Genomic DNA, 25,914 nt, shown 5'->3' on the forward strand with positions numbered 1-25,914 from the left:
GCAAGAAACATAAAATGAATATTATGAATGACGGAGCAAGATACTATATATTTAGAAAACTTATATCTACCTTTCTCTGTACATGATGCTGGACATCAGCCCTTCTAAAATGAGCCGTGAGAATAGGGATCCTATATCTGATTCTCATACACAAGATTAGAGTGTCTTAGTGCATGACTGTTCCTTAGAATAATCCTCATGGCTATCAAGTGTTACAGTATTCCACTCATCTGAACTCGCGGTTTTTGCTTGAAAACAGACACCTTTATTCTCAATTGTTCTATAAAGTGAACAAAGAACTTACTGTTGGAAAGGGGAATATTTTACATGTACAATGGTTGGACATTACAAGCAATGGCACATGATGCTATCTCTCAGGCAATGCTATCTCAGGCAATATGCTTCGAAGAATCTGATCCATGCAGGTGCTGCTAGTACTTTAAAGAATTAAGTCACCGCCAGAACATAACCAACGAGCATCAGACAATGACGGATAATTATACACCTGGCATTTCACTTGATGTCTACTTCTCAGAAGCAAGAGCTGAAAATATCACCTAGTGAGGAGGGTTCGAAACAGATGAATGTTTCCATGTAATCTAGTTTCAATGTGAACCCAACAACTTTCCCCCTTTTAACATTTTAATGGTTGGTTGCAAGTATATGTATCTAGCGGTTGCAACGTCTTGTGATCCTTTCAGTATTATTTTAGGTTTACACAATGCTCTCCTTCGACAAATATATTTTCAGTCAAGTATAAATCAATCTAATCTTTTCCTATTTTAAATGATCATAGAAAAAAGTGAACATCTCAAACACTTGTCCTTCACTACACTGTCTAACATGTAAATAATTCGGTGAAACCAGTCATTTGGAAGGCCATGATGCCACTGAATTCATCAAATTAAGGATCATAATTCTTATAATCCAACTAAATGAAATTGAAATCAAGTACAAAATCAAAACACTTCGTTGACAACATCAACTCAGACAGTGATGCCAAATTAGCACTATTAGCTTTAAGGAAAATTAAATATGAAACCTAAAAATCTCACACCTTTTAAATTTGCAATGGAACAATGAGGGAAGCGGGTCATCAATTCGCAACTAACCTAACTCTAAATCTATACCTCCTCACCTTGATTGTCTACATTACATGTTGACTACAAAACTGCTCATATTTACCACTGCAGCCAATAACAAGTAGCTTGCCATAAATTCCACAAGGAACCAGCAACCAGACTATTGTTATTTATTTCTTTTTCTTTGACTTCATTGATCGAGATTGACCATTTGAAAGCTTCTGCATGAATGCAGTTCCCTGCAAAAGGAAAAGGAGTGATAGTAAAAAGACGCATATTTTCACACAGCTTGAATATCAATACCAGAACAATTGGGACGAGTTGTCTAATGATTACATCGATCTTTTCTCCCACATTCAGAGACAGATACTTACCTGCAGCCACTCATTTGTTATATCTGAATTTCCGGTTCCAACTTCTACTTTTGTTGTCCTCTTTGTTTTCTACACATAAATTCATAATTCTCAGCCTGTGTCTCATAAAATGTATAAGAATAAAATCATGATGGAAGAAAAAATATCAACATTTTTTATATTAGAAATTTTTATGAGACAAAGATTTTCCTAATATTTTCAAGTTCGAGTTGACTATTTTTATTCAAATTTTCTCTCATTCCCAATTCAAGTTATGTGACTTTGAAATGGCAAAGGAAATGACAAACTACCGATTGAGGGCACTAGCACAAGTAGTTAGTTTTTTGATTGTTGATTAAATGATGGAACAAAAAATATCAACTTTTTTTATATTCGAAATTTTTATGGAAGAAAAAATCTCAAAGATTTTCCTAATATTTCCAAGTTCGAGTTAACTATTTTTATTCAAATTTTCTCTCGTTCCCAATTCAAGTTATCTACTTTGAAATGGCAAAGAAAATGACAGACTACCGATTGAGGGCACTAGCACAAGTATTTAGTGTTTTGATTGTTGATTAAATTGAAGCAAAGGCATAACTGTATTCATAAAGTAACAAAAGCCTGTACAATTTTCATTATTGCCGGGGGAAAATTCTACCCAATTGCTATAATAAATATATTAAATAGACATGTAGACCATTGGTCTAAATTTTAGATTCATCAATGGTGAAATTACAAGTTTCAAATGGCTAGATGGCTGGAGTGAAGTCTGAAAACTGTCTGTCCTACCTTATCTTATCCCTATTTCTGTTTTTAGTAGGTCTAGGGAGCCCATCTAAAATGAGTATTATATTGACAGCAAGTATAGCATCAAAAACTGTACCCATCAGAAATTATGTTATTAGAGAATGGGAATTACAGTAACAATATGACAAGGATGGAAAGGCAAAGTCAAATTGATATTGCTTCAAATTACAAAAGAAATCAATAACTGTATTCAATAGCAAGAGAAGGAAAACTCAGAAGCTTTGTCTCTTCTACTGCCAAAAAGCATATTCCTTGATAACTTAAACATAACACAGAAACTAAGGTTGACCTTTGGGAAATCCATAATATAACCTAGTACAAATAAGCCATAAAACCATATAATGACCTAGTACCATAAAATATGCCAGAAAACCATATAATAACCCAATTCCATAAAATTCCATAAAAATCCCAATGTGTCAATGGGGGAGGTCAAAAACAGGTCAAAAACACGAACACCAAGAAAAGCTCTGCTTACATTGGTTGATTGACATGTGTAAAATTAACCATATAATAACCTAGTACCATAAAATATGCCAGAAAACCATAATAACCCAGTTCCATAAAAATCCAGATCTATGTCAATGGGGAAGGTCAAAAACACGAACACCAAGAAAAGCTCTGCTTACATTGGTTGATTGACATGTATAAAATTACTATCAGAATTTTTTATATCTCATACAATACAAGGTTACGGCTGTTTCTAATAATCAATGGTAATAGAATCAATGATGATAATCCAAAAAATAAAGATCCTAAATTTACCTTAGAAAAGCGTTGTACTTGTCCATAAGCCCATATCCCGAAAAGACAGAGCAGAGCAAGTCCGAGAGTAATCAGAAAAACTGTTTCTATGCTGAGAATGCCACTGGCCTCAACAACTTCAACAGTACTATTGTAAAATACAGTCTGAAATATCTGTTCATCTACCTCGTACAAGATGCTACCAGCGAGGTCAAATGAGCCTGGCTGTAATGCACATTAACAAAACATGAATTTATCTAAAACAGAAACATATAGACCAATAACTTAAAGGAGAAACATTAAACAAGAATACTTTCCCACAGCCTAATTGTTTTCTACAAAATCATTGATGTTGAAATCCACACCTCAACTCGTAATGGAGCAAAATAATCCAGTTCTAAATTGGATTAAAAAAGAAAAGAAAAAAAACTAAAGCCTGGGCACTGGGGAATTCAAGTGATCAACTCCAACCTGCAAGAATTTGCTGACTGTAAAGGAATATGGAAAGGTTGCTTGTGCTGAAGGAGGCACGGTGGCATTGATAAATTCCTGCAAATGGAATCCAAAAGATTAGCTGATATAATCCAACATTAAAATGGAAGCAATTTGTTCATTGTTTCTCACCACAAATGATATCAACATCCAAAACACATGAAAACAAAATAGTGAGGTGAAGGCTCCAAAATCATCAACAGAAAACAATGGCCTGCCGCAGACAATGAAAGACACACAAGCAGATCAATGCAAACAGAACCTGATAATCGGGAGTCCCAAGTAAGTCAATTTCTTGATTCACCAATCTAGTAAAAAACTTGGTGTAGAGTCTAGGCGTTCAGGGAGAGAGACTTCTCTACATCTACATCGTGTGTCACTCTACACGTTCAAAGGACAACCAGCATATTAATTGTAATATCTTATATGCAACTGTTGGATGCTAACGCTTTCTAAGAAGTGCAGTTTTAAATTTCACATCTATTCAAATGAACTACTGGACAAGCTCTAGCACTATGTGGTTGAAAAAGTAGAGACAAGTTATTTTACTGGATTGTAAAACCAATATCATCAGTACCTAAATTCAACATTTGAATAAAAGTATTAGCAGCTACACATGTTGACTTCTGTCCAACAGTGCATATAATCAGTTTACACAGCTACTTCTCTTGAGCACAAAAGGCATTGAGAAATTTCAGGAGTTACTGGAAGATTTTCAGATCCGATATAGATCTGGGAGTCCTGAAGATCATAGATATCAAAATACAAGGTGCAACTAGATAGACCATTATAGCTGTTGAGGGATACAAAAACTGGAAGATTCTCATTAGAAGGATTTCAAGGCAAATTGGAGCACTTGCTGAATGGGTAAATAGTTGAGTACTGAGGATCATAAATATCAAAAACTAAGGATGAGTCCCCTATGCAAAATAGATCATTACAGCTGTTAAGGGAAACAATAACGGGAAGATTCTCATCAAAGTTATAGCCATGGTAAGATGGTTTGGACGGGAGTGACACTTCTAAATTTGCTAGCAACACGAGCACTGTAAAGTGAAGGGCTCTCCCTTATTTTCAAAAGCATATAGAAAGCATCTCAAACATTTGAGAGGGAACAAGGATGAATCTAGATCTGGCCAGTTGTTCAATAACCTCCCAATTTGGTGGCGATCAACTTTGGTCCAATGTGTATGCCACTGGGAGATATCCCCTCATACAATACCTTAAGATAACTTTAGAAAGCAGACTAAGACAATAAAATCCATCCGACTTCCCAAGTGAAATTAGATTGACTGTCAAGATCTCAAAACAAGTTGAGTGACCAATCCAAATAAGTTGGGAACAGATAAAATCAAAGTATTCATCCCATACAATCTCAAACATGGCCTGTAATCATGGTATGCCATAGCTATTAATAAGGAAAGGCATAGGCCTATATATTCCAAATAAAAGCTAATATAAAAAGGCACAAGCCCATAGTTCAAAGCAAGGTTACTTGGGAGTGGGAACAGAAGCGTAGAGTGGGAGCAGAAGCAAGAGCAGGGAGTGACATTTTCAAAAGCTCCCAGGGAGGGAGCGAATCGGGAGTGAATTTTTATATAATATATATTTTTATATATTTTGATGCATATATGACAACAAAAGCATGTAGAATGATGGATTAGATATAAAAAGCATAAAAAATGGATTAAAGTTTTAAACCGTGTAACATCAATCATCTAGAAGTTATACTCTTCATCAACCACGTCCACAAGTTACAAGTTCTCATTTATATACATGTAAGGGTGCACATAACCAGAAGAGCATCGAGTGAAATCCATCTCTGAACCAAAAATACATCAACAAATAGGCTCTAGATGGCCTCTAGCATCCCAAACAATCATGCTACAACAAATAGCTACATATCATCAAAATCATTGCCTACCTTGGGATCTTTGTCATTAATATCACCCTCTAAGCAATTAACATAAGATGGAAAAAATGTAGCAGGTCAAGTCAAGATTTTGTTTGAGTGATCGGTAAGCAATTAACATAAGATAGAAAAAATGTAGCAGGTCAAGTCAAGATTTGTTTGAGTGATGGGTGCATACAGGGCTTGGTGCTCTTGATTAAATACGAGTCACATGTCCTAGTCATGACAAAATCCAATGGAAACATTGCATTCCCCCCAATCCTGAAAACCTGATAAGTCTGCTGGATTTTGAGAGAGATCCAAAATTCTACTTTCTCCATATGAAATCCAATGAGGTTGAAACCACTCTGAAACATCCCGAGTCAATTCATCAATTGCATATCCATACTAGGGCCATAAGGTTGAATATTAGGCAAGAATACTAGGTTGTTTTCAGATTAAACAGTTGTATTCATAGGAGATCAATTGTTCAGTTGTTTCTATCAATAAAATTCTCATCAAGCAGAGGGTTTTAACTTTTCCCAGTTGGGTTGCCTAGTTAAAGAAATTGTCTTGAATTCTGTGACTCTTTTATTTCTGTTCCTAATTCTGCTGCAAATTGAGTAGATAAATTTTGTGTTTGTAAGAAAAAAGTGTTTTTTAGATTGTTCTTATCAGCATCTCAGAATTTCATGGAAATTATACATGATATCGGAGCACTTGGAATGGATTTAAGATCATCACAAGTGCATCACACAAGGAAAAAGTAGTTTGTGGCAGTCGAGTCCCTTAGGGGCTGGTCTGACATGAAAGGAGGTCGAGATAGTATTTCTTCTTGTGTTTCAGGGCAGCCAAGATTGGGCAGGTGGTGGCTGTGTGACAAGGTTGAAGTATGGACGGTTTTCTGTGCATGATTAGTGGGCATATTCTCTTCAGAACAGACCATAATAGCTTCGTGTCTCTTGGAGAAGGGGAGGGCCGTAATAGCTCCTGTAACAGAGATTAGGGAGGGTCGTAAGGCCTCAAAAGAAGCCACTACAGGGGCCAAGTAGAACCCAGGCACAAGAAAGGCACAGCACAGGTGGAAAGGGCACTAGAAGAAGGCTCAACGCAGGTGTTGAAGGCAATAGAAGGCTGAGAGGAGGGTTGTAGCAGCTGCTACAACAGCTCTAACCAGTGCCAAAGTTTGCTTACACTTCTACAAGCACAGGTCTAGAAAAATTGAGGAAGAAGTTTATCCTTCAGGTATGATATTCCTCCTTTCAAGTAAAATGTTGAAGCTAAGTTGGTAGAAGTCCTGTTTGAACAAAAGTGGGCAGCTCGTGTACGGGTTGGAAGACTTTTAGAGGGGTGCCAAAAGAAGCCCTAAGTTCAGTTCTCGTGAAGGACTACAAGACTATTAAGAGAGGCAAAATTATTTGAGCCCCAAGTACAGCTTCTTGTGAAGGATTACAAGGTTGTTAGTGGACAGGTTTTAGAGAACACTTAGGGGAAGCAGTATGGCTTACCAAGGGTTGAGAGCATATCACTGTCTAGAGGGTGCATCAAACTTCATAGCTTGGAAAGGGAGGATCACGATAGTGCTGGAAGATAATGGGGTGGGAGAGTACATCAAGCTGGCAATAGCACCACCTCAAGACCCCCAGTAATTGGCCCAACATAATAAGAATGATATCAAGGCAAAGAGGATCATTATAGCAGTCAAAGATCATATAGTAGCTACAACCTTGAAGTTGTTGTATCAGAGTACCAGTGATACCAGGAAGCTTGCTCTTAAGGAGAAGTTGAGGAGTATCTAGATGAGCAAGGATGAGCCCATCGTCCCATATTTGACAAGCTTCACTCAGGTACGAGATGAACAAAGTGGGCATAGTTGTATCTGATCATGATATTGTGAGTTTTTCCTTATTTGGACTTCACAAGTTGTGGAAAGGGTTCCAGGGTGTTGTTAGTGGGAGAGAACTTTCCAAATTGGGAAAAGTTTTGGACTAACTTCAAACAAGAAGAGATCCGAAGCAGAACCATAATAGGGAGATCAATTATGACAAAGGACGAACAGGATTGTGCCCTGGTAGGCAAAAGTGGCAAGGCCAAGGGCATGAAGGGCCAAGGAGAGGCCGAGTCTAGTTAGAAGGGAAAGAAGAAGGATCTAAGCAAGATCAAGTGCTTTTGTTGCCATGAGTTTGGGCACTATGCTTCTAAGTGTCCTGGTAAGAAGAAGGGGGTCGAGAAGGATCATGTTGTTGCACCAGCAGAGATAGATGACTTTTCTACCCATCGAGAAGGATTTCTCGTTGATAGCTTGCTTGGAAAGCTCAACAGACAGCACTATGTGTTATATTGATTCAAGAGCTTCCTTCAACGTGACCAGGAACAAGAAGAGTTTCAACCCCCTGAAAGAGAAGGACGTGCAGGTTCAGATTGAGCTAGGAGATGATGGTTAGTATGCAGCTAGAGGAGTTGGTATAGTTAACTTTTAGACGGAATCAAATAATTCCCTTCATCTCAGAGATGTTCTTTATGTTCCAAGATTGAGGCAAAATCTTGTTTCAATAGCTACCCTTGAGGACAAGGGATATGATGTCATCTTCAACAAAGGTAAAGTGTACTCCAACACGTAACTTCTGGTTGTAAGAAGAAGATAGGTGTGTGGGTGAAGAATCACTACAAGTTGCAAGTAGAGATAGGTGCAACCTTGAGCAGCAAGGTAGGTAGTGCACAAAGAGCCTTGACCAGTATCTAAGTTTCAGTCTAGGCTAGTTGGCATTTGGGTTGACCAGCAAGATGATGATGATGAAGACCATAGCCCAAGGCAAGTGGAGGCAGCCACTCATTCAGAGACTTCCACTACAAGGACATTTCGAGCCAAGTGGGAAGAGGATTTTGGTTAGGGGAGATCATAACAGATTTGAGTCTCCCAACATCAAGAAGTCGCCACAAAGATAAACAAGGTACATGACACTTATGACTAAAGTTATGCACTCGCAGAGCATGGTGGGAAAGAATGGGTCTTTAAAGCAGGTTCCATAGAAGAAAGCAAGGAAGTCTTCTAGTTCAGAAAGAACAGTTGCAGTAGCAAAGAACTTGGTAGAGTTGAAGACAGATCCAAGTGGACAAGGTTTTTCCAGGAACAACTTTCTCGTAAGAGGGAGTGTTGAAATTAGTGAGAAAAGTGATTCCTTGATTTGCGCCTTAATTCAAGGAGTTAAAGTCAAGTTCCTTTTTGTGCATGGTCAAGTTCATAAAATTTAGGAGTTTCCCTAAAAATTAGAAGTGCATGAGGTAGTTAATTGATGTGTTGAAATTGAAAGTCAAGTTCTTGATTTTCTAGACTGAGTTAGTTTGGAAATTGAAAGAACAAGTGTAGTTAGCCTCCTAAATTTTAGGAGGAACTATTTAACCAGTTGTGTTAACCGTTGTTAACTAGAAAAGCACCAATTCGACTTTCCAAAAATAGAACTCAATAATTTTAACCATTTGAGTTGTCTTTAAAAGGAGGAACAAAGACACAAGCTTAGTCATTGTTTTGGTGAGCACGAGTTGGTAAGGCAAAGACACAAGCTTAGTCATTGTTTTGGTGAGCACGAGTTGGTAAGACAAAGCAATAGGTAGCACGAGTTTCTGTGTGGAGCTAGTGAGAGGAAGAGGGTGCAAGAGAAACTTGTGCATAGATTGGTAGAGGTCAACAGAAATCAACAGTCTTGCAAAGGTTTCAAGCCTGGTTCAAGGCAGTTAACTAATGTGTTAGTTTGGAAACTAAAAGAACAAGTGGAGTTAGCCTCCTAAATTTTAGGAAGAACTAGTTATCAAGTTGTGTTGACTGTTGTTAACTAGAAAATAAGCCGCTAACCAAATAAGCCATACAACATCTCGCTAAGCCAAATGGCCTTGCAACTAGCCTAACTAGCTGCAATGTACTCAGCCTCTGTAGAACTCAGTGCACTGATCTTTGTTTTTGTTGAACCACAACACCACTGTCGAACCCAACATGAAACAGCATCCAGATGTACCCTTCATGTCAGCAGCACTGCTTGCCCAATCTGAATTTGTACAACCTGTCAACCTGACTGCATCCCTCTGGATATAGACCAATCCATAATCCATTGTGCCCTGTAGGTACTATAACACATGTTTCACAGCAACCCAATGCACCCTCCTGAGCCTCATCATAAACTAGCTCAACATGTTGATTGCGAAACAGATATCTGGTCTAGTGTTGACCAAAGACATCAATGACCTGATCAACTAATGATATAAAGTGGGATCTATGCCTATTGTTACGCAACTTCCTGAACAGTAAAACAACGCTTCCTGAGCTAAATTACATTTACAAAATCTTTTAATTGTTGTCATTATTAACATTGTTGTCTTTCAGTTCTTTCTTATACATAGAATCCATCTGACCTGAATTTGGCACTCCTAGAGCCACATCTCCAGGTCACACAGGTTTGCCCTACATGTTGACATACATGCAAAGTGCTATAGATAGTTGATTTTTATCATTGTATTGCATCAGGAGAGGAATATCAACATCTGGAGATGAAAACCTTGAAATCTTTAGCCAATGTGCACTTATTTACAGCTGATTGTATAATTGCCCTACCCAGGGGAGTCCAACAGTGCTTGGAATTCATTTCAATGCGCCCAGAATATCTTAAGAAACTGATTCTTACAACAACTGCAGATGTGGTGAATTTCAAGCTGCTACAGGCTGCCCCAAGAATGTAGAACTGGGGTCATCACATCCTCCATATTTCTGCTTTGCCAAAATGGCTGAAAATGAATCTTTGAAACTTCTCCTTGATATAAAGGAAGCTTTGGTAATGGCTGATAGTATGCTAGTCCTGATGAGAAAATTCGCTATAGGGATTGCTGCTGGAAAGAGGTGTAACAGTATTCATAATCATACAATATAAAAAAATTGCCCAGTAGGCTAACTCAAGTGCTTTGAGCTTCATGGAACAGGTCTTGGGGTCCATTCCATAGATTAGTTGCCTCTGTTGTGTGCCTTCAGTCAATTCTCCACAGGGTGGGATGCCATAATCAGGACTGATGGGCTTACACTATTTATCATCTGCAAAATGCAGGGAAGTGTCAATGGGTTTCCCTGCAAGGTTTTCCTTGGGAAAAGTACAATATAATAAGAAATTACCATTAATTAGGAAATCAAGACAATTGTGCAATAGCTTTATGTAAACTTGTGTTGAAGACATTCGTCAATTTCAGGAGCAAAGAGTAGCAATCTTTGGATAAACTCCAATAAGATCATAATCAGATTTTATTCATCTAAGAGATATTGTTATTATATTTCATTGATGTAAAGTTGACTAAAATCGACTACAACCTAGACATTTGAAGGAGCTCTCCTAGAACTCGCACCCAAGGTATTACCGTATTTTTTAGTCTATTTCTAGGCCTTTGTCAATTTCACTTTAATTTAATGTTAATTTAATCTAGACATTAGCCTGTTTAAAATAACCCCTAAATTTGTTGGCCATTAACTTTTTTTTCTATGATCTTCCTTTGATTTTGATCGTGCAAAATGGTTTAATGAAAATAAAATACTAATGTCAAAGAGCCACTAACCAGATTCAAAGCTTTCTCAAGTATTAAAATATATCCAATGATAGACCACATTGATATATCATACAAGAATATCCTTAGTATTAAAATATATCCAATGATAGACCACATTGATATAAGAATATCCTTTGATGCTTTACAATAAAAGCAATTTGGTGAACTGGCAAGCAAGAAATGTTTGTTGATCATTGTGACATAAATTATATAGAGGAAGGACATGGTATTAGACTAGGCCCTAGTAAGATGTCAGGCTGAAATAAATAGCCTAGAAACCAAAGCATTTACCTGTAACGTGAGGTTCTGCACAAATAGCCTGTGATCAAATGGTAAGTGAAGACTAGCTTTTATGGAAAGCACCTTCAAAGAAGCCTCACCTGCATTTTTAAAATGATTAATTCATTAACTCTTTGAAGATGTCAACTGATAAAGAAAACTCAACAAGACTAGCTCAGAAGGTGTCAGTATGTCCAGCATTCCAAACACAATAGCAAAGCTACTTTCTTCAATATCAACAGATATAACTAAAGAAGGAATGGTAGCAACAGTTGCCAGTACCATACAGAGATCAAATCAAAACTAAGAGAAAGCACAGAGCAGAGAAAATTTTAGTCCTTCAAGAAACTCAATTTTTAAAACAGAAGTAGTCATCATATGTGAGACAAGCTTACCGTCATTATTTATTCCAACAAGTAATTCTGTTTCCTCTCCCGCTGGAACCGCTGCATCCAATAACTGGTTGTTAGAATCTCACAACATTGCCTTGCTCTAATGCGCCAACTTTTTGCTCTCAATCACAATCAATAATCATCAGATTGTAGAACATTCAATTTATATTCTTTACCTTTGTCAGAGTTTTTTGGGAAAAAACAAACTGTATCTATTCCAGGTGCTGTTCCAAGGACTGCATCCCCAAAATCTTGGACACCATCTCCAACAATTCCGAGCTCCCCTCCCTCATCTTGGGCATCCACAACATCAGCAGAAGATGCCACATGACATACGCCAACTGTTGCAATGAAAGTTGAAACACAGATGAGTCAGCTTGGATGGAATGCACAAGATTTCTTGACTACAGATATCATGGCCTAACATCAAATATATCTGTGCAATACATTGAATAAAGGAAAATAAGCAAATGATTTATCTGCCACTTAATGACAATAATCTGTCATAAAGAGAAAGGTGGCCTTAATTGGCTGATCATTCTCCTGTTTTGCACAAACATTGACTATAAGTCTAAAAGTTACAGACCTATCAATATTAGTCCCGACAAAATAAAACCCCAAGGAAAACAAACACAGAGCAGAGCAGCAGAGTGGATTCAAACAATTCAGCTATTAAAACAGCAAACAAATTCTCCTGACAAATATCAAAAATAAAAGGTTAGTACTGGAGTTACTGCAATTGTGCAGACGAAATGATTGATTCTTCACTAACATGCCTCCTAGTAAATAGCCTAAAGTCTTCTCTGGATGGAGCAATATCTCTGACTAAATACAACTTTCCCAGCTTATTCAGAAGTGTATAATAACAATTGAAAATCCTTTCAGCAGCCTTATAAGCCACAATCCTAATACAAGACAACAATCCAGGTTCTTACGCGATGTGATAGCTAAGAGGAGCAAACAATCAATACCTTTCCCAAGTACATCACACATCCTTCAGACATTTTGAACATCCAAAAATGGAGATTCAAAAACTGGAGTGGGAGCTTAAAAACAGTAATTTGAATCTCACCTGTGGCAGCAATGTCAAGTGAACATATATTGGGATGAAATTGCATACTATATCTTGTATTGTGAATATATGTCAATCGTTGAGAATCAGTGAATGGGATATTGCATTAAAAATGGCTATCCCATGCAAGCTGCCCTTTGATGATTGGTATAGGTATCTGCCAAAATGCCAAGGCCTTGGAAGCATCCTAAAACAGTGAATTTCTCCTTAGCAAATAGGTTTGGTGGATTTACCTTCATTTACAGATAACTAATGCTTTAAGTTAGCAATATGCAGTGTGGTGCCCTGAATTCAATGGGTAATGTATGAATTCAAAATATGCATGGTGATTTCCCTTGTTATTTGTGTATATGAATTCAAAATTATAATGCTTTTCGAGTTCAAATTAGCCTAATAGTGGGTTAGTAGAGGAAGAATTTCACCAATGACAAAAGCACTTATTTTCCTGGGGGTTGTCGTAGAAACACTATGAATTAATGGCTAGTAGGAAAAGGCTAATGTCTGTATAGAAGAGTAATATGATACATACCACCTAAAGAAGGGGATATACTATACCAAGTGAAAATGTGGAGCCAAGACCAGGTGCAAATGTTTGAGAGGCCAAAAGGATATAATATAATAGAGCATAGGGGATGGTATATATAAAGAATAACCTTTCAGATAGCTCTTTGAGGCCTGTATTGAATTGAGGGTAGACAAAAAAAGGTAATAATGTATTGTAAGCCTGCCCGTTAATTGTCTTTCTTTCTTTGAACCCGTTACTCGATCTTATTTCAGGGAATAATTCTTAGTCACTTTTTCTATAACATAGAGAAATTGTCAAAGGAAAAGAGAAGGCTCCCAAAAATAAATACAAGTTTGGTCAATGAAACAAGCAAGTAAGATAGAACTTGTCCTTGGCTCATGTCCTAAATGGAAAGTTTAGTGGTAAAGGTAACCATCTCTCTTATTTAAGGTAGTGAGGGAAAGACTCTCTCTTCCTTTCTAGCTTGTTTGGATACACATTATGGTTTCAACCGAAAGGCAGACATGCCCCGATAACTATATCTCTTACTGATATAGCATGCATGCCACACATACTTATGCTACATCCTTTGCCTACCCCACCATAGCATAGCCCATGTGCTCCAACGAAAAGGCTCAAGCCTACCTACTTTCCTTTCTAGCCAAGTCAAGAAGGTGTCTTGTTAATAGGCAATCCACAGTTTGGAACAAGAAGGAGCTCTCTCTTAACAAACCTTTCATGTAAGCTAGCAGGTCAGATTTTTATGAAAGGGTGTCCTTCTAGCAATCAAAGAAAGGTTGAGAATCATCTTTGAGGCATGATCTAGACAAGCCAAATAACACCAAGCTAGAGATACACCCACCAACCTAAAAGGAAAAGCAGAGTACTTATGTCCCTTTTCCCCACCAACCAACTAGGCAAGCTAGTCAATAGGAGAAAGAGAGTGCTTTTCCTATAAGCTAGCCTGAAAAATAAGAAAGCCTAACAAATTGTAAAGAGGGAGACACCACAAGCACTCTCCTTTAAGGGACTTAAAAAGGTTAGAGGGGAGTAAATAAAAGCCAATTTACCAAGAGAGGTTTAGGCTTTAGTGATGACTGAATAAGGCACCTACCTTCCTTTATTATTCCCTAATTTATTTTCCCATCCAGAAAGAAGAAAGAAGGACAAGCCTATTTACTGGCAATAGGCAAGGTTAGCATAAAAAGAAAAAACCACTCTTTCATTCACTGTATTTACTCTTTCTTGACCCCACAAATCCTAAGAGAAACACAGATAGAACCCCTATTTCTTTCTTGTTATTGGACATCTGGATTGAAGGAATGGTTATAACTCACAACATTATTAAAAGATTCACAGAAACCTTGGAATTGCTTATCTAAAGGGAGAGATCTTAACAGCTACTATAACCAACACAGAAGGAAATATTTTCAACTGCTAGCTCCTTACCTGCCTAAATGGAAGGGAACATGGAATGCTCAAAAGTAATTACATCTAAAAATAGATAGAGAATTAGATCTCTCTTTTATTTTCAATTTCTCTTCAAAAAATATGGGTGTGGCTTCTCTTCTGTCCCTATTCGAGATCTTACCTTACTTTACTAAAGTTGATTCAAGATCTGTGCTTTGTATCCATCTATCTTTCTACCAAATTGCTACTCCCGCCCCACCCTTTTAGTCCCCCTCTTTGCCATTCGGATTGGAATGAACTGAAGTTCAAAATTCATCTCTGTTATAATAATGCAAGTGTGTCAACCCAGTAGATGGGAAAATACTAGGCTGAAGAATGATCATCAATTAGTACAAATTCGCTAGGCGAGTAGTCAATGGGTGAAAGATATAGCTATTTTCACTCACATGGACAAATCATGCCAAATGAAACAACCATTCCCTCAAGCAAGTGGGGAATAGTGATGTTGATTAAAATAAGTTTGTTGAATGAACTGAGCCAGAGGGGAAGACAATGAAAAGCCGCTTCAAAGAATTTTTGAAAGCCCGCGATACGGTATCCACATGGAGATAACCTCCCAATGGAGCCTCAAATTGACATTAGTATTACTATCCATTCAAAAGTTTTGATAGGTTAAACGCTTCTATAGGAGTGACCTCCCACCCAATTCATCTTCTTTGACAACTTAAGGAGTAGATAAAATGTATAGTTCACTTCACCTAACGATTTCCAAAAAATAGAGTAGGTCGGAAAAGGAGATCAAACAGGTAAATCCATGCATACTTTTGATCGAAGGACCCGTCAAAAAGCATCTGTTAGTGTAAACAAGCAACATTCTACAACACTTTCCTATTGCAGGTAGGTGTAGTCCCAAGGAAATAGCTCATTTGAGATTCCCTTACTATTTGTTTGTGCATATGAATTCAAAATCATATTGCCTTTAGAGTTCAAATTTAGCCTTGCAGTGGGTTATTAGAGGGAGATATACCCCCTAGTTATATAAAAGTTACAAATGACAATGTTAGACAAGGGGTATGAAAGATGCAATAATTGATGCAAGAGCTTAAATAAACCTATGTAAGGACAAGGTGTTCTATTCTTATGGATGGTTGGGCAAATATAAAGCTAGGATCCCTAATAAGTACCACTGTGAGCTCTTAGAAGGGCCCTACATTTTAAATGCAATTGCTTATAGTGAAAAGTGGATGACTAATATTTCCAACATGAGATGTTGTTTGTAGAACTGAGGAGGATGTTGTAAAAGTTATCACAAATGCAACATTGATTTGTCAAGTTGTTGGGCAAACGATTCAAAATAGGTACAAGCATATATTTAAAACTCCATGTTGTGTGCATGCACTAAATATTGTACTCAAATACATTTTAACAAATTTCCCCAATGGCCAATATTGTTTTACTTGCAAGAGAGGTCCAAATGGTCACTTGTAACCCCATGCCTCTAGCAATTTGTCAAATGCCTACTACAGAATGTTTGAAGCCAACTGATAAACATACACCACCTTATTCATTCTTTGCATGTTCATCATTGAGGTACAGGAGACCTTGCAATCTACTATTATTACGAATTACCCATTAAATTTCTAGATTGGGAGAATCTAAAAGAAAAATGCAATGAAGTAAAATCCATGGCAAATACATTGATTCTCTTGGATCTCAAACAATGGAGATGATAAGATATACAAATTAAGATTCTCCTAATCTTGGGGAGATACATGGGGCAATCTATACCATGATTGGAAAAATGCTAAATAGTATCTTTAGAGACTTTTAACAAACTCCAAAAGTTGATAGAGAAAAGGTGCATGAAGATCCCTCTTCATATGGTCACTTATGCACTTAATCCCAAGTTGAATCTGGTGAGGCCAGGCAGAAATGCCCCAACCAATAAATTTCAGCTGAAAGAATGTTTTGTGAAGTTCCAAAGAAGATATACAATAATAATAAAGCAAGGATAACTACATAGCAGTTTTTATATTTTGCAAAATTAAGCAGCCCCAATGCACAGTTCCTATGAAGGAGGATAAAAGAAATATAGTACAGGTGAACCCAATTAAATGCTAGGCGATGCTGAGAGCAGTGCAGAAAATCGTATTTCGCAAGGTAATTTTCACCCTCCAACTAGGAAGGCCATGCAGTATTTTCAAGGACCTCCGACACAGTGTGATGTACACCCCAATTTCACATATTTCGTAATCTGTCTACTTAACAATTTCGTTTTTGCAGGCTTTTACATATTTGATTTTTTTTATTTCTTTGTAATTAATCAGGGTAACACGGGTACAAGTACCCAACCCTTGGGTGGTACTCATTTCACAAGGGAACTCCATACAGGGTACACCAGGTACATAGCAAGTTCAGCCATAAGTACCCAGTTCATCAGGTATTTCAGGTACCAGAAATTCATGTCCCCTGCATTTTCGTATGCAGAGAGGAACCCTGTGCCCTTAAGGGGCATGCAAAAGTGCCCACCTGTGGCACACTTTTTTCAGAATAAAATATTTTCTAAAAAGCACTGCAATATAATTACAAGTTTATTGCCCTTTTCTACTTGGTCCTATCAACCCTTCTATAATGTATAAAGCCCAAACAAATACAGAATAGATAATAATGATCATTTTCTAAATTTCTAGAGCTAGGCCATCATTTTGTTGTTTCTGGGTTGTTTTTTGGTCAATGAAATCTCATAACAGCAGAGAATTTCCAGCATGTTTTCATCAGATTCTACACTGAACAACAATTGGTATGTATCACCATTCATGTATGATCAAGTATGTGTTATTAATGATTAATTTTTATAGTTTAAAACTTTAGACATTAATATATTTTTAATATTTATACATTTGAGGCAGGGTCCCCTATGTCCTAACCACAACATACCTTGACATCCCCACTGAAATTTAAGACGAGAGTCTCCAGATGTATTAGGAAAACATCCCACATATCAAATTGTTGTAACATGGACTTTATAGATTTGATTAGCACTGTTCCCTGCAGTATCCCTTGGATATTCACACCTTCCCAAAAGAACCAACTCCCAAATTAGAACAAACACTTGGCTACAAATAACAATCTGCAACCAAAATAGGCAACGTGAGGAGACCAGACGACTTTAAGGGGCAAAGATATGCAATTGGAACCAATCTTCTCCTAGGACCTAAGTTACTTCCAAGATGATCAGAACACCAAAAACACAAAAACAAGGATTAGCAAAGGGAAAAAGGCATCCTCTACACATTTTAACCATCTTCTATACATAATTTTCCTTCTGTGAATTAGGGATTCCATCAAAATTGTTCGAGGTTATTTTATAGAGTTCTTTGATACTTTTTATTTACACCAGACCTCGTGGATTGGAAGCATGCAGAGTATATGTCAATTATCCTTTCACACTAATTAGTCCCTTTTTGGAAAACTTCGCAAAAACAGTGTATAATATAACCATCACACACTACAAAATGCATAAGGAACATGACCTACGCGAAAACTTAGTCCAATGATAACAAAAAAGAAAATGTTGAAGGAATCCTCAGGTTTTCTTAATAAGCTCACCCCCATCTTGAATTAGAGAAGCAATGATCATGCAGTAGGTCCAGCTAACTCCTCCCTCTAAGATATATTTTGAAATGAAACAAACTGAAGAAGTAGAGACTACATCAGTTATGACAAGCCCATGCGCAGGGTCCCCCACTATAAGAAATATATAAATTGAAGTGTAATGAGAAACCAGTGAACCATAAACAGAACAGCATATCAAACCTAGGCCTGCAAGAAGGCTATCCCAGAGCAAAACCCTAGCAAGTGAGGAGAGTGGTGACAAAGAAGCATCCATCTGGATGGAAGTAAACCTATAAACATGTAAGCAATCCCCCTATGAAGAAGGCTGAGGGTGATCACTCCTAACAAAGAAGGCCAGAGAATCTCCACTGGAACAGTAAAAACTGCTAATGCACTGCTAAGAAGATGAATGACTTTCATGTGCTCTAATTCGCCTAGAACTCCTCGTATCAATGTGACAAGGAAAGGTGGTGATGCAGGCCAGAGAGCAAAGTCTTACACATTAATGGCACCTGGCTCATTGTTGGCAAGACACATCCACCCCTCATCACCAAGGCGAGGACAGGAGAAAACCCATGGAACTGTAGCAGACAAGCCCTGTGGTAAGCATCCAAAGAGAAAACATGTCTGTCTAATGTATAAGACCTAGCACCTCTAATCAAAATATTTAAAGAATCAAGATCCCTGCGGAGAATAGTAAAACTTCCCTCTAATCTAGTAGTAAACGAGATGAATAGAACTCATTCATCATAGCTTGACAAACATCAAAAAATGGTTTTCATGTTTCTTTCACTTTCTTATAATCTTATCATATTGATTGACCTTATTGCAAATAACTTCCAAAAGTGAGCTTTAAACTCTCATCAAATCCCACCAAAACTTATTTAGGCTATAGAATATAAAGAATACAGTATCATTCTTCAGCCTTGAAAACCATTTTCTGGAAAAATAGAGGATCAACAGGACTATTTTCCAATAAAAGAATCCAGTTTTATTTGTATGTACTCTGAACATTGAGCACATCGAGAAGATATATAGGTAAGAACTTAAGAGCAAAGAACTTAAATAACTTCATGAAAAAGATTAACAACATGAAGGAAAATTCAAGATTAAAACCTCGGTAAAACTCAGATATTTAGGAAATACGAGTTGGTTTGCCTCCTCGTATTTAATGCTTACTCCATAAGGGTAAGACCTTAAGAGCAAAAAACTTAAATAACTTCATGCAAAAGATTAACAACAGGAAGGAAAATTCAAGATTAAAACCTCAGTAAAATTCAGATAGTTAGGAAATACGAGTTGGTTTGCCTCCTCATATTTAATGCTTACTCCATGTACTACCAGTAACCACACCATATTAAAATGGAAGCAATAAAACGTGTAAAATAAAGAATTTTTGAACTTCGTAAGTATTTTGTGACCATGCTCTGAACAACCAACAAAAAATAAAGTTCTTGTTGCCACTGACACAATATTTTAGAATGTTTGGGATGAAATGTCTCAATATGTGCCAAAAACAGGAAACAACGTATAGCCAGAAACAGGTTTCAAAATAAGGGATAGTCAGGATACACTGTCGACCAGAAACTGGGGATACTTCTAGAAAAAACATAGAATGTAGAAAGAACATGAATAGGAAATGAAAAGCATACTTGAGGGACAGACCGCTAAAAACTCTGGGGAAAACCCTGCCAACCTATTTAATGTTCACTGTGAAAAGCACCGAAATCCCCTAAACACGACTGGATACCACTTCAGGTCTCTCAGCAGTTCTTGAATTTCCATTGAAAATGCAACTAGAAACATTTTAGTACCAGATAGTTAACAGGAACAAAAAATGGTTCCCATTCCATCAGAAAATATTTCTAGATATCACCAGTTTTGCCAAAACATATTATCGATAATTAGACCCCCTTTGAATACTTTTACATGCACAAAATTAAAAAAAAGAAATTATCCAAATTATTGTTTCCAAACCAGAAGGTTAGAAATTCAAAATCTCTAGTTTGAATGTGAAATAGCCTACGCAAAAACTACAGAAATCTATATTATCTAAGTATTCCTTCAGATTGTTTATACTAAATATTAATTCCCTCTATAAAGTTATCAACACACGTTCAGAAATTATTTCTTCCCAGTAAGCTTTTACTCTCCTGTCCTGTTCGTGCACAGTATGTAGGCATCAGGAGAAATGTATCAGTTAGAAAGGGTAGCATAGCTGCACAAAAACGTTTTCAGAGAGAAAGAAAAAGGCAGTAAGGTAAGATTCGTGCTAAACAACTTGCCCTCCGCCCTATGGTCTGGTGACAAAGTTTAAGGCCTGCTTATAAGGATGTCCCGGGTTCAAATCCCAACAGGCTGGCTCGGGTGGAAAAACTAAATCCGAGAGTTACCTTGACAGCCCACGGATGCAGCGATTGAAACTAAAGTAAGTCTTTTCACCAGCACTACCGCCGAAATGTTCTTGAAGAAAATGGAAAGTTCTTGCTAAACTACTCTATTACTTTTACATCAAATTTTCAGAACCCAAAATCCATAGAAAATTCACACATTTGAATATTATAATATCATTGCATAGAATTGACACACCACAGACTAAACTGGGAAAAAGTAATGAGAGGACATGCCGACCTACGAAATCGACAAATATGAAGCTTTGATGGGATCATGGACAGAAGTCGCTTCCTGGGATTTAGGTTTCAACAACTCCTCAAGCCCTAAATTGCGATTCTGTTGCAATTTTACAATTAATTCCCTAATAGAAATTCCCCCACAAAACTCCTATAACAGATCTGGACTACTGAGCGATTCAACTGCAGATTTTTAAGAATATAAAGGCCAATTTCAACCACGATGAACTGATTTCAGATGTGCTGTATGATTTATGTCAGGGTTTTTATCAGACAGCAAATTGACATCTCATTTTTGCAACAAATGGAATATTTAAAAATGTTATTAACGACAACCAATAGCATAAGCTTACCTAAAAGCAGTGAGAGCAGTAAAAACGCGAGAAATCGAGAGATCGCCATGGCTGAGATTTGCTCGTAAAAACTTCTTGCTACCTAGGTATATAAAATGGTTCGTCTAGGCTTAAGCTTGGAGGCTTTTATAGAGAGGCTGAAATCGAAGCTTATGCGGACTTTGTCATCAGACGCCACTGGTCAACTGTGTTGGTTATGTGTGCCACGGCTGGATTGGGTATGTGTAGGTGTAGGGCAGACCCTAAACTAGCGGGCGCAGCCCTAGATGTTCACGCTGTGGTCACATGTGGGTGGTGAAAATCTAGGGTTTTGTTGAGCATGCTGGTTGATTGGGCACAAAGTAATTAATGCTTTTGTTCTATGAGGTGCGTAATGTGTTTTTAATGGTGTGATGTGCGGTTTGTTTTTTTTTTTTTTTAATTTACGGGTGCGCTAATTTAAGGGGTGGGGTTGCATGTTCGATGGACTCGTACTTCTCGGGTAGTCAAGGAGAATTGAACGCACGTTTTATAATAGAAAGTTAAAGATTTAACTGTAATTTAATTAACTATTTTATTTATAAAATTTTAAATTTTAAGTATATATTTAATATATTAAAGTATTAAAAATATGGTATTTATTTATATTTATAATAGTTATTATTAGTTTTATTGATTTCGTTATATAGTTTGAGTGGCTTTAATGGTTAAGCACATGTACTTTCTTGTAAGAAGTAATATGTTTAAATTCAAAAGAAGGTAGAGTATGCACACTTTTGTAGAGTTCATCAAATCACTGCACAAAAGTCGACATAAGAGGCACAAAGTATTTAATGTTTTTGTTCTATGAAGTGCGTAATGTGTTTTTAATGTTGTGATGTGCGGTTTGTTTTCTTCTTTTTTTAAATCTATAGGTGCACCAATCTAAAGGGTGGGGTTGCATGTTCAATGGACTCGTACTCCTCCAGCAGTCCAGGAGAATTGAACCCACGTTTTATAATAAAAAGTTAAAGATTTAGCCGTAATTTAATTAACTATCTTATTTATCAAAATTTAGAATATAAAATTAATTTTAAATTTTAAAGTAAATATTTAATACATTAAAGTATTAAAATATGGTATTTATTTATTATTTATAATGGTTATTATTAGTTTTATTAATCTCGTTGTATAGTTGAGTGGCCTTAATGGTTAGGCACATGTACTTTCTTGTAAGAGGTAATATGTTTAAATTCAAAGAGGGTAGAGTGTGTACACTTTTGTAGAGTTCATCAAATCACTACACAAAAGTCGATCTAAGAGTCATACAAATGTTATGTTTTTTAAGGTTTGTAGTCCCCTTCTTTCCATATATTATCTCAAATATTGTTATTTACTTTACTACATTTTTTACCACATAGCCAAGAAACTTAACAGGATTTTAGAGGATTATGTGAATCAGACAACAAGATCATCTACTTTAGTTTCAATTTAGGCCTAAATGGTGTTGTTGAACTTGTTGTCTTTCACAAGGAGATTCTACAATAGAGAAGGAACAAGAGGGAGAGGAAGCAGTGCACTGAATGATGAATCATTGTTAGTTCCACTATATCATATCTATTTGTGGTATTTTCAATCTTTACTTGATTCCATAGCAGAATTTCTAGGGGTGAAATCTAGTTAGAAATAAGGGTGCTCTTCTTCATTATCATGGCTCCTTCGTACAAATTTGGGCATTTTAGTACTCCACTCGCTTTTTTTAGCAAAGAAAAGCCCATGAATTTCATTGTGGTGAGCCTTTATCAACCTTGTTTTTCTAGGGTTGCTTGAATCCCATATTCATCTAACAAGGTGAAATTTTAAGGGCTCTCCATCATTATCAAGAGTTTTCTTATGTGCAAATTCAAGTCATCTATCATGCATTTCATTATTTTTTGAACTTTATTTGTACAATTTGGGCATCTTTGAGGGAAATTGTCCATTTTCTTATTTTTTTCCACATGAAAAATATGTGTGTGTGTGTGTGTTTATACTCAAGGCAAAAATGAGTACAATTCTTAAATGCTTACACTTCAGACAGTCTTGATCATGTTAGGTCGGCAACATTACAAAAGCTGTGATCCTATCTCTATTAGGCTATATAAGAAGCACAAGCTAGCCCTAAACTCTTTGTGATTACAAAATAACAAAATTGTGATGCTCTATTTATGATGACATTAAAAAAAATGATTCACTAGCTTTATTACTTAATAAGTAACCCTATGGATATTGTATATTGTCTTGACAGCAATCCACCATCACTCCATCATAAAAATTATTCATTTTCTATATTTAAAGTGCACTATTCTTTCATTGACAGATTTAATCTCACAATTGTAGTAGAAGATAACTAATTAAAGATTAAGTACATCATGCATACATGTTCCTTCAACAATTAAAGGTGAAGATGAATAAGTGCCAACAATGGAAGCTTAGAAGATTAAATGGAGCTTGACATCAACAAAAGACGCTTAAAGGTGTTTAGGAAGGAGAACCCAACCCTCATTCTTCAGAGGGTGTGCATGATTTTCTCCACTTTCATACTTGTTTTATTTTCTTTAAAGACATCAAACCCTTAGTAGAAAATTAGATTTCTAAACCCTAAACATAAACAAGGGTTTTGTTAGATATTTCCGGAATAGTATTGTGTAATATGTGTGATCCGTCCTAAAAAACTTTTCGGATGATGACTCCATCCATCATCAGGGACCAAAGAGAGCCTTGTGAGTAAATGAGCGCCAGATAGCCTTTTATAGGAGAAAAAAAAATATTGAATTATGTATTCATTGGATTAACATCATAATTTAAAATGAATAAATAATATTTGACCAATTACACTTTTTTGAAATAATATATTTGACCAGCCCGCAGAGATTTGATCTCGTGGCCAGCGGACGATCTGCTAAGTCGTTCGTGCCGCTGTGCAGGTCACGAGTTCGAGTCTCGTCTTAACCGAGGGTCGTTCTTGCGAGCTGGGCGGTTCCTCCTAGAGGTTATAGTGGCAACCGGTGGGATTCGACCCCGTGTAACGCAAGTACAATACCACCGCCGTTGCCGATTCCACTAGCCACCAGAATATATATATATATATATATATATATATATATATAGATATAGATATAGATATATATAAAACCAACCACTTATTGAAAAATTAATAAAGATTAAATTGGGATTTGTTAATTGTGAAAAATTAACAAACTTGAGAGAGATGAAATCATTAAAAAAATGAAAAATAGGAATTATAATTTTTTATTTTGAAAAAGGGGAATTGAATCTTAATTTAAGAATTAGGTGAAAATTTAAAATGATTAGTTTTAAGAATTATTTGAGAATTAGAAGAAAAAAAACAAACAAACAACTAATTATTAATAGTCATTTTAAATTTAATTACTAACAAACCTAGGTCCTAGTGCTAAGAAAGATACCAAGGATTGATTGTTTGGTGTTCATCTTCCTTTTATCCAAGGGACCACTGACAAGATTGCGAGAATCCTTAGGAATAATGGATTTGAGACTTCTGCGATTTGTATTCTGTGTGGTTGTGTCTTCCGGATTCATCGCATCTATTGTTTTTGTGCATCGACGTTTCGAACCATCCTCTGTGGTTCATCATCAGGATTAGAATTTGTGAAGAAGTCAGAGAGGGGTGAAGATGAATAAATAAATGTTAAGATGGGAGGTGTGAGGAGCCGACAAGTTCTTGATTTAAGGAGAGGTTTATTAATTAATTTAGGATTGAATTAATTTTATTTTAATTTAGAATTTATCATAATTTCATTTTTATTTGAATTTATATTTATAACTAAAGCATGAATTTAACCTAATCATGCTTTGGTTATAAATTTGAATTCATAATTTATTTATATATATATATATATAGTTTGGTTTAATTTATTATGATTTTATTTAATTATGGATTTAATTTAATTTGATATAGAGAAGGTTCTTTAAATTGTGAAAGTGAAGGGGATAAATCTGACTCAGGGATTTAAGGGGGGGCAGGGGGACAGGAGGACTAGGAAGTGGTGGAATCATCTGTTATCGTGGGAATCCAATTGTCACTTATCTTCCAACCGTCATCACGATTTAGGTTATCAGGGTGTTTTCTTATTTCAATTGCTTCTCTGAATTTCCTATGGTGGTAATGCTCAATTTTGGCCATAACATAGGAGTCTTCGATGCAAATGTGATGATTGGTTTTACTAGAGTGCTCAGCCAAGGCTGAGGTTTTGGAGCGGTTATGGTTAATGTCAGCAGCATGTTCTTGAATCCTAGTTAATATAGATCGGCCGGTTTCACCAATGTATGTCTTTCCACATGAACAAGGGACCAAGTAGACCCCTTTGTGGTGCTTAGGGTCAATAGGATCTTTGACAGATTTGAGGCATCTGTTAATTGTTTTCAAAGGTTTGAAGGTGGTTTTTATGTTATTCTTTCTCAAGATGTGAGAAATTTTATCAGTAGTGCCTAGAATGTAAGGAAGGTGAACTGTACCAGTGTAATCATCCCTATGATGTTTGTTCATGGGATTTTCAACCTTCTTGAAAGCCTTGATCCCTTGGTGTCTCTTGTATCCATTCTTCTTGAAAACATCCAAGAGGTGGTTCTTCTCTTGTTCAAAATTATCATGATCTGAAATACGAATCGCTCTTGTTGCTAGAGTGTTTAGCACCCCAAGTTTCTGTGCCGGATGATGGTGAGAGTTAGCATGA

At 36.6% G+C, this 25,914-nt stretch overlaps 1 protein-coding gene across 1 annotated transcript; it reads right to left on the minus strand.

The window, feature by feature from the left end:
• Window positions 1-895: 895 nt before the first annotated feature.
• On the minus strand, window positions 896-21,547 carry LOC149212217 (translocon-associated protein subunit alpha-like). The gene is made up of 8 exons (XM_089391776.1): window positions 21,203-21,547; window positions 11,794-11,958; window positions 11,621-11,671; window positions 11,238-11,326; window positions 3,458-3,535; window positions 3,008-3,211; window positions 1,457-1,525; window positions 896-1,321 (listed from the first exon to the last, which is right to left on the minus strand). The coding sequence occupies exons 1-8, from the start codon at window positions 21,249-21,251 to the stop codon at window positions 1,253-1,255; spliced, it is 774 nt and encodes a 257-aa protein (XP_089247902.1). The 5' UTR covers window positions 21,252-21,547; the 3' UTR covers window positions 896-1,252.
• Between the last annotated feature and the right edge of the window lie 4,367 nt (window positions 21,548-25,914).

The sequence above is a fragment of the Pinus tabuliformis genome, chromosome 1_1, assembly GCF_031772625.1.
Source record: "Pinus tabuliformis cultivar Carrire ecotype Pingquan chromosome 1_1, CPIR1, whole genome shotgun sequence".
Taxonomy (NCBI): Eukaryota; Viridiplantae; Streptophyta; class Pinopsida; order Pinales; family Pinaceae; genus Pinus; species Pinus tabuliformis.

Bases quoted from the DNA above. Each gene is read 5' to 3' on its own strand.
- LOC149212217 (XM_089391776.1), bottom strand. From the start codon at position 21,251: ATGGCGATCTCTCGATTTCTCGCGTTTTTACTGCTCTCACTGCTTTTA. The intron at 11,327-11,620 runs GTAAGCTTGTCT...TTAAAAATGCAG, and splicing joins TGTTGGAATAAATAATGACG to GTGAGGCTTCTTTGAAGGTG. The intron at 3,536-11,237 runs GTAAATGCTTTG...TTCCATTTGCAG, and splicing joins TGCAGAACCTCACGTTACAG to GAATTTATCAATGCCACCGT.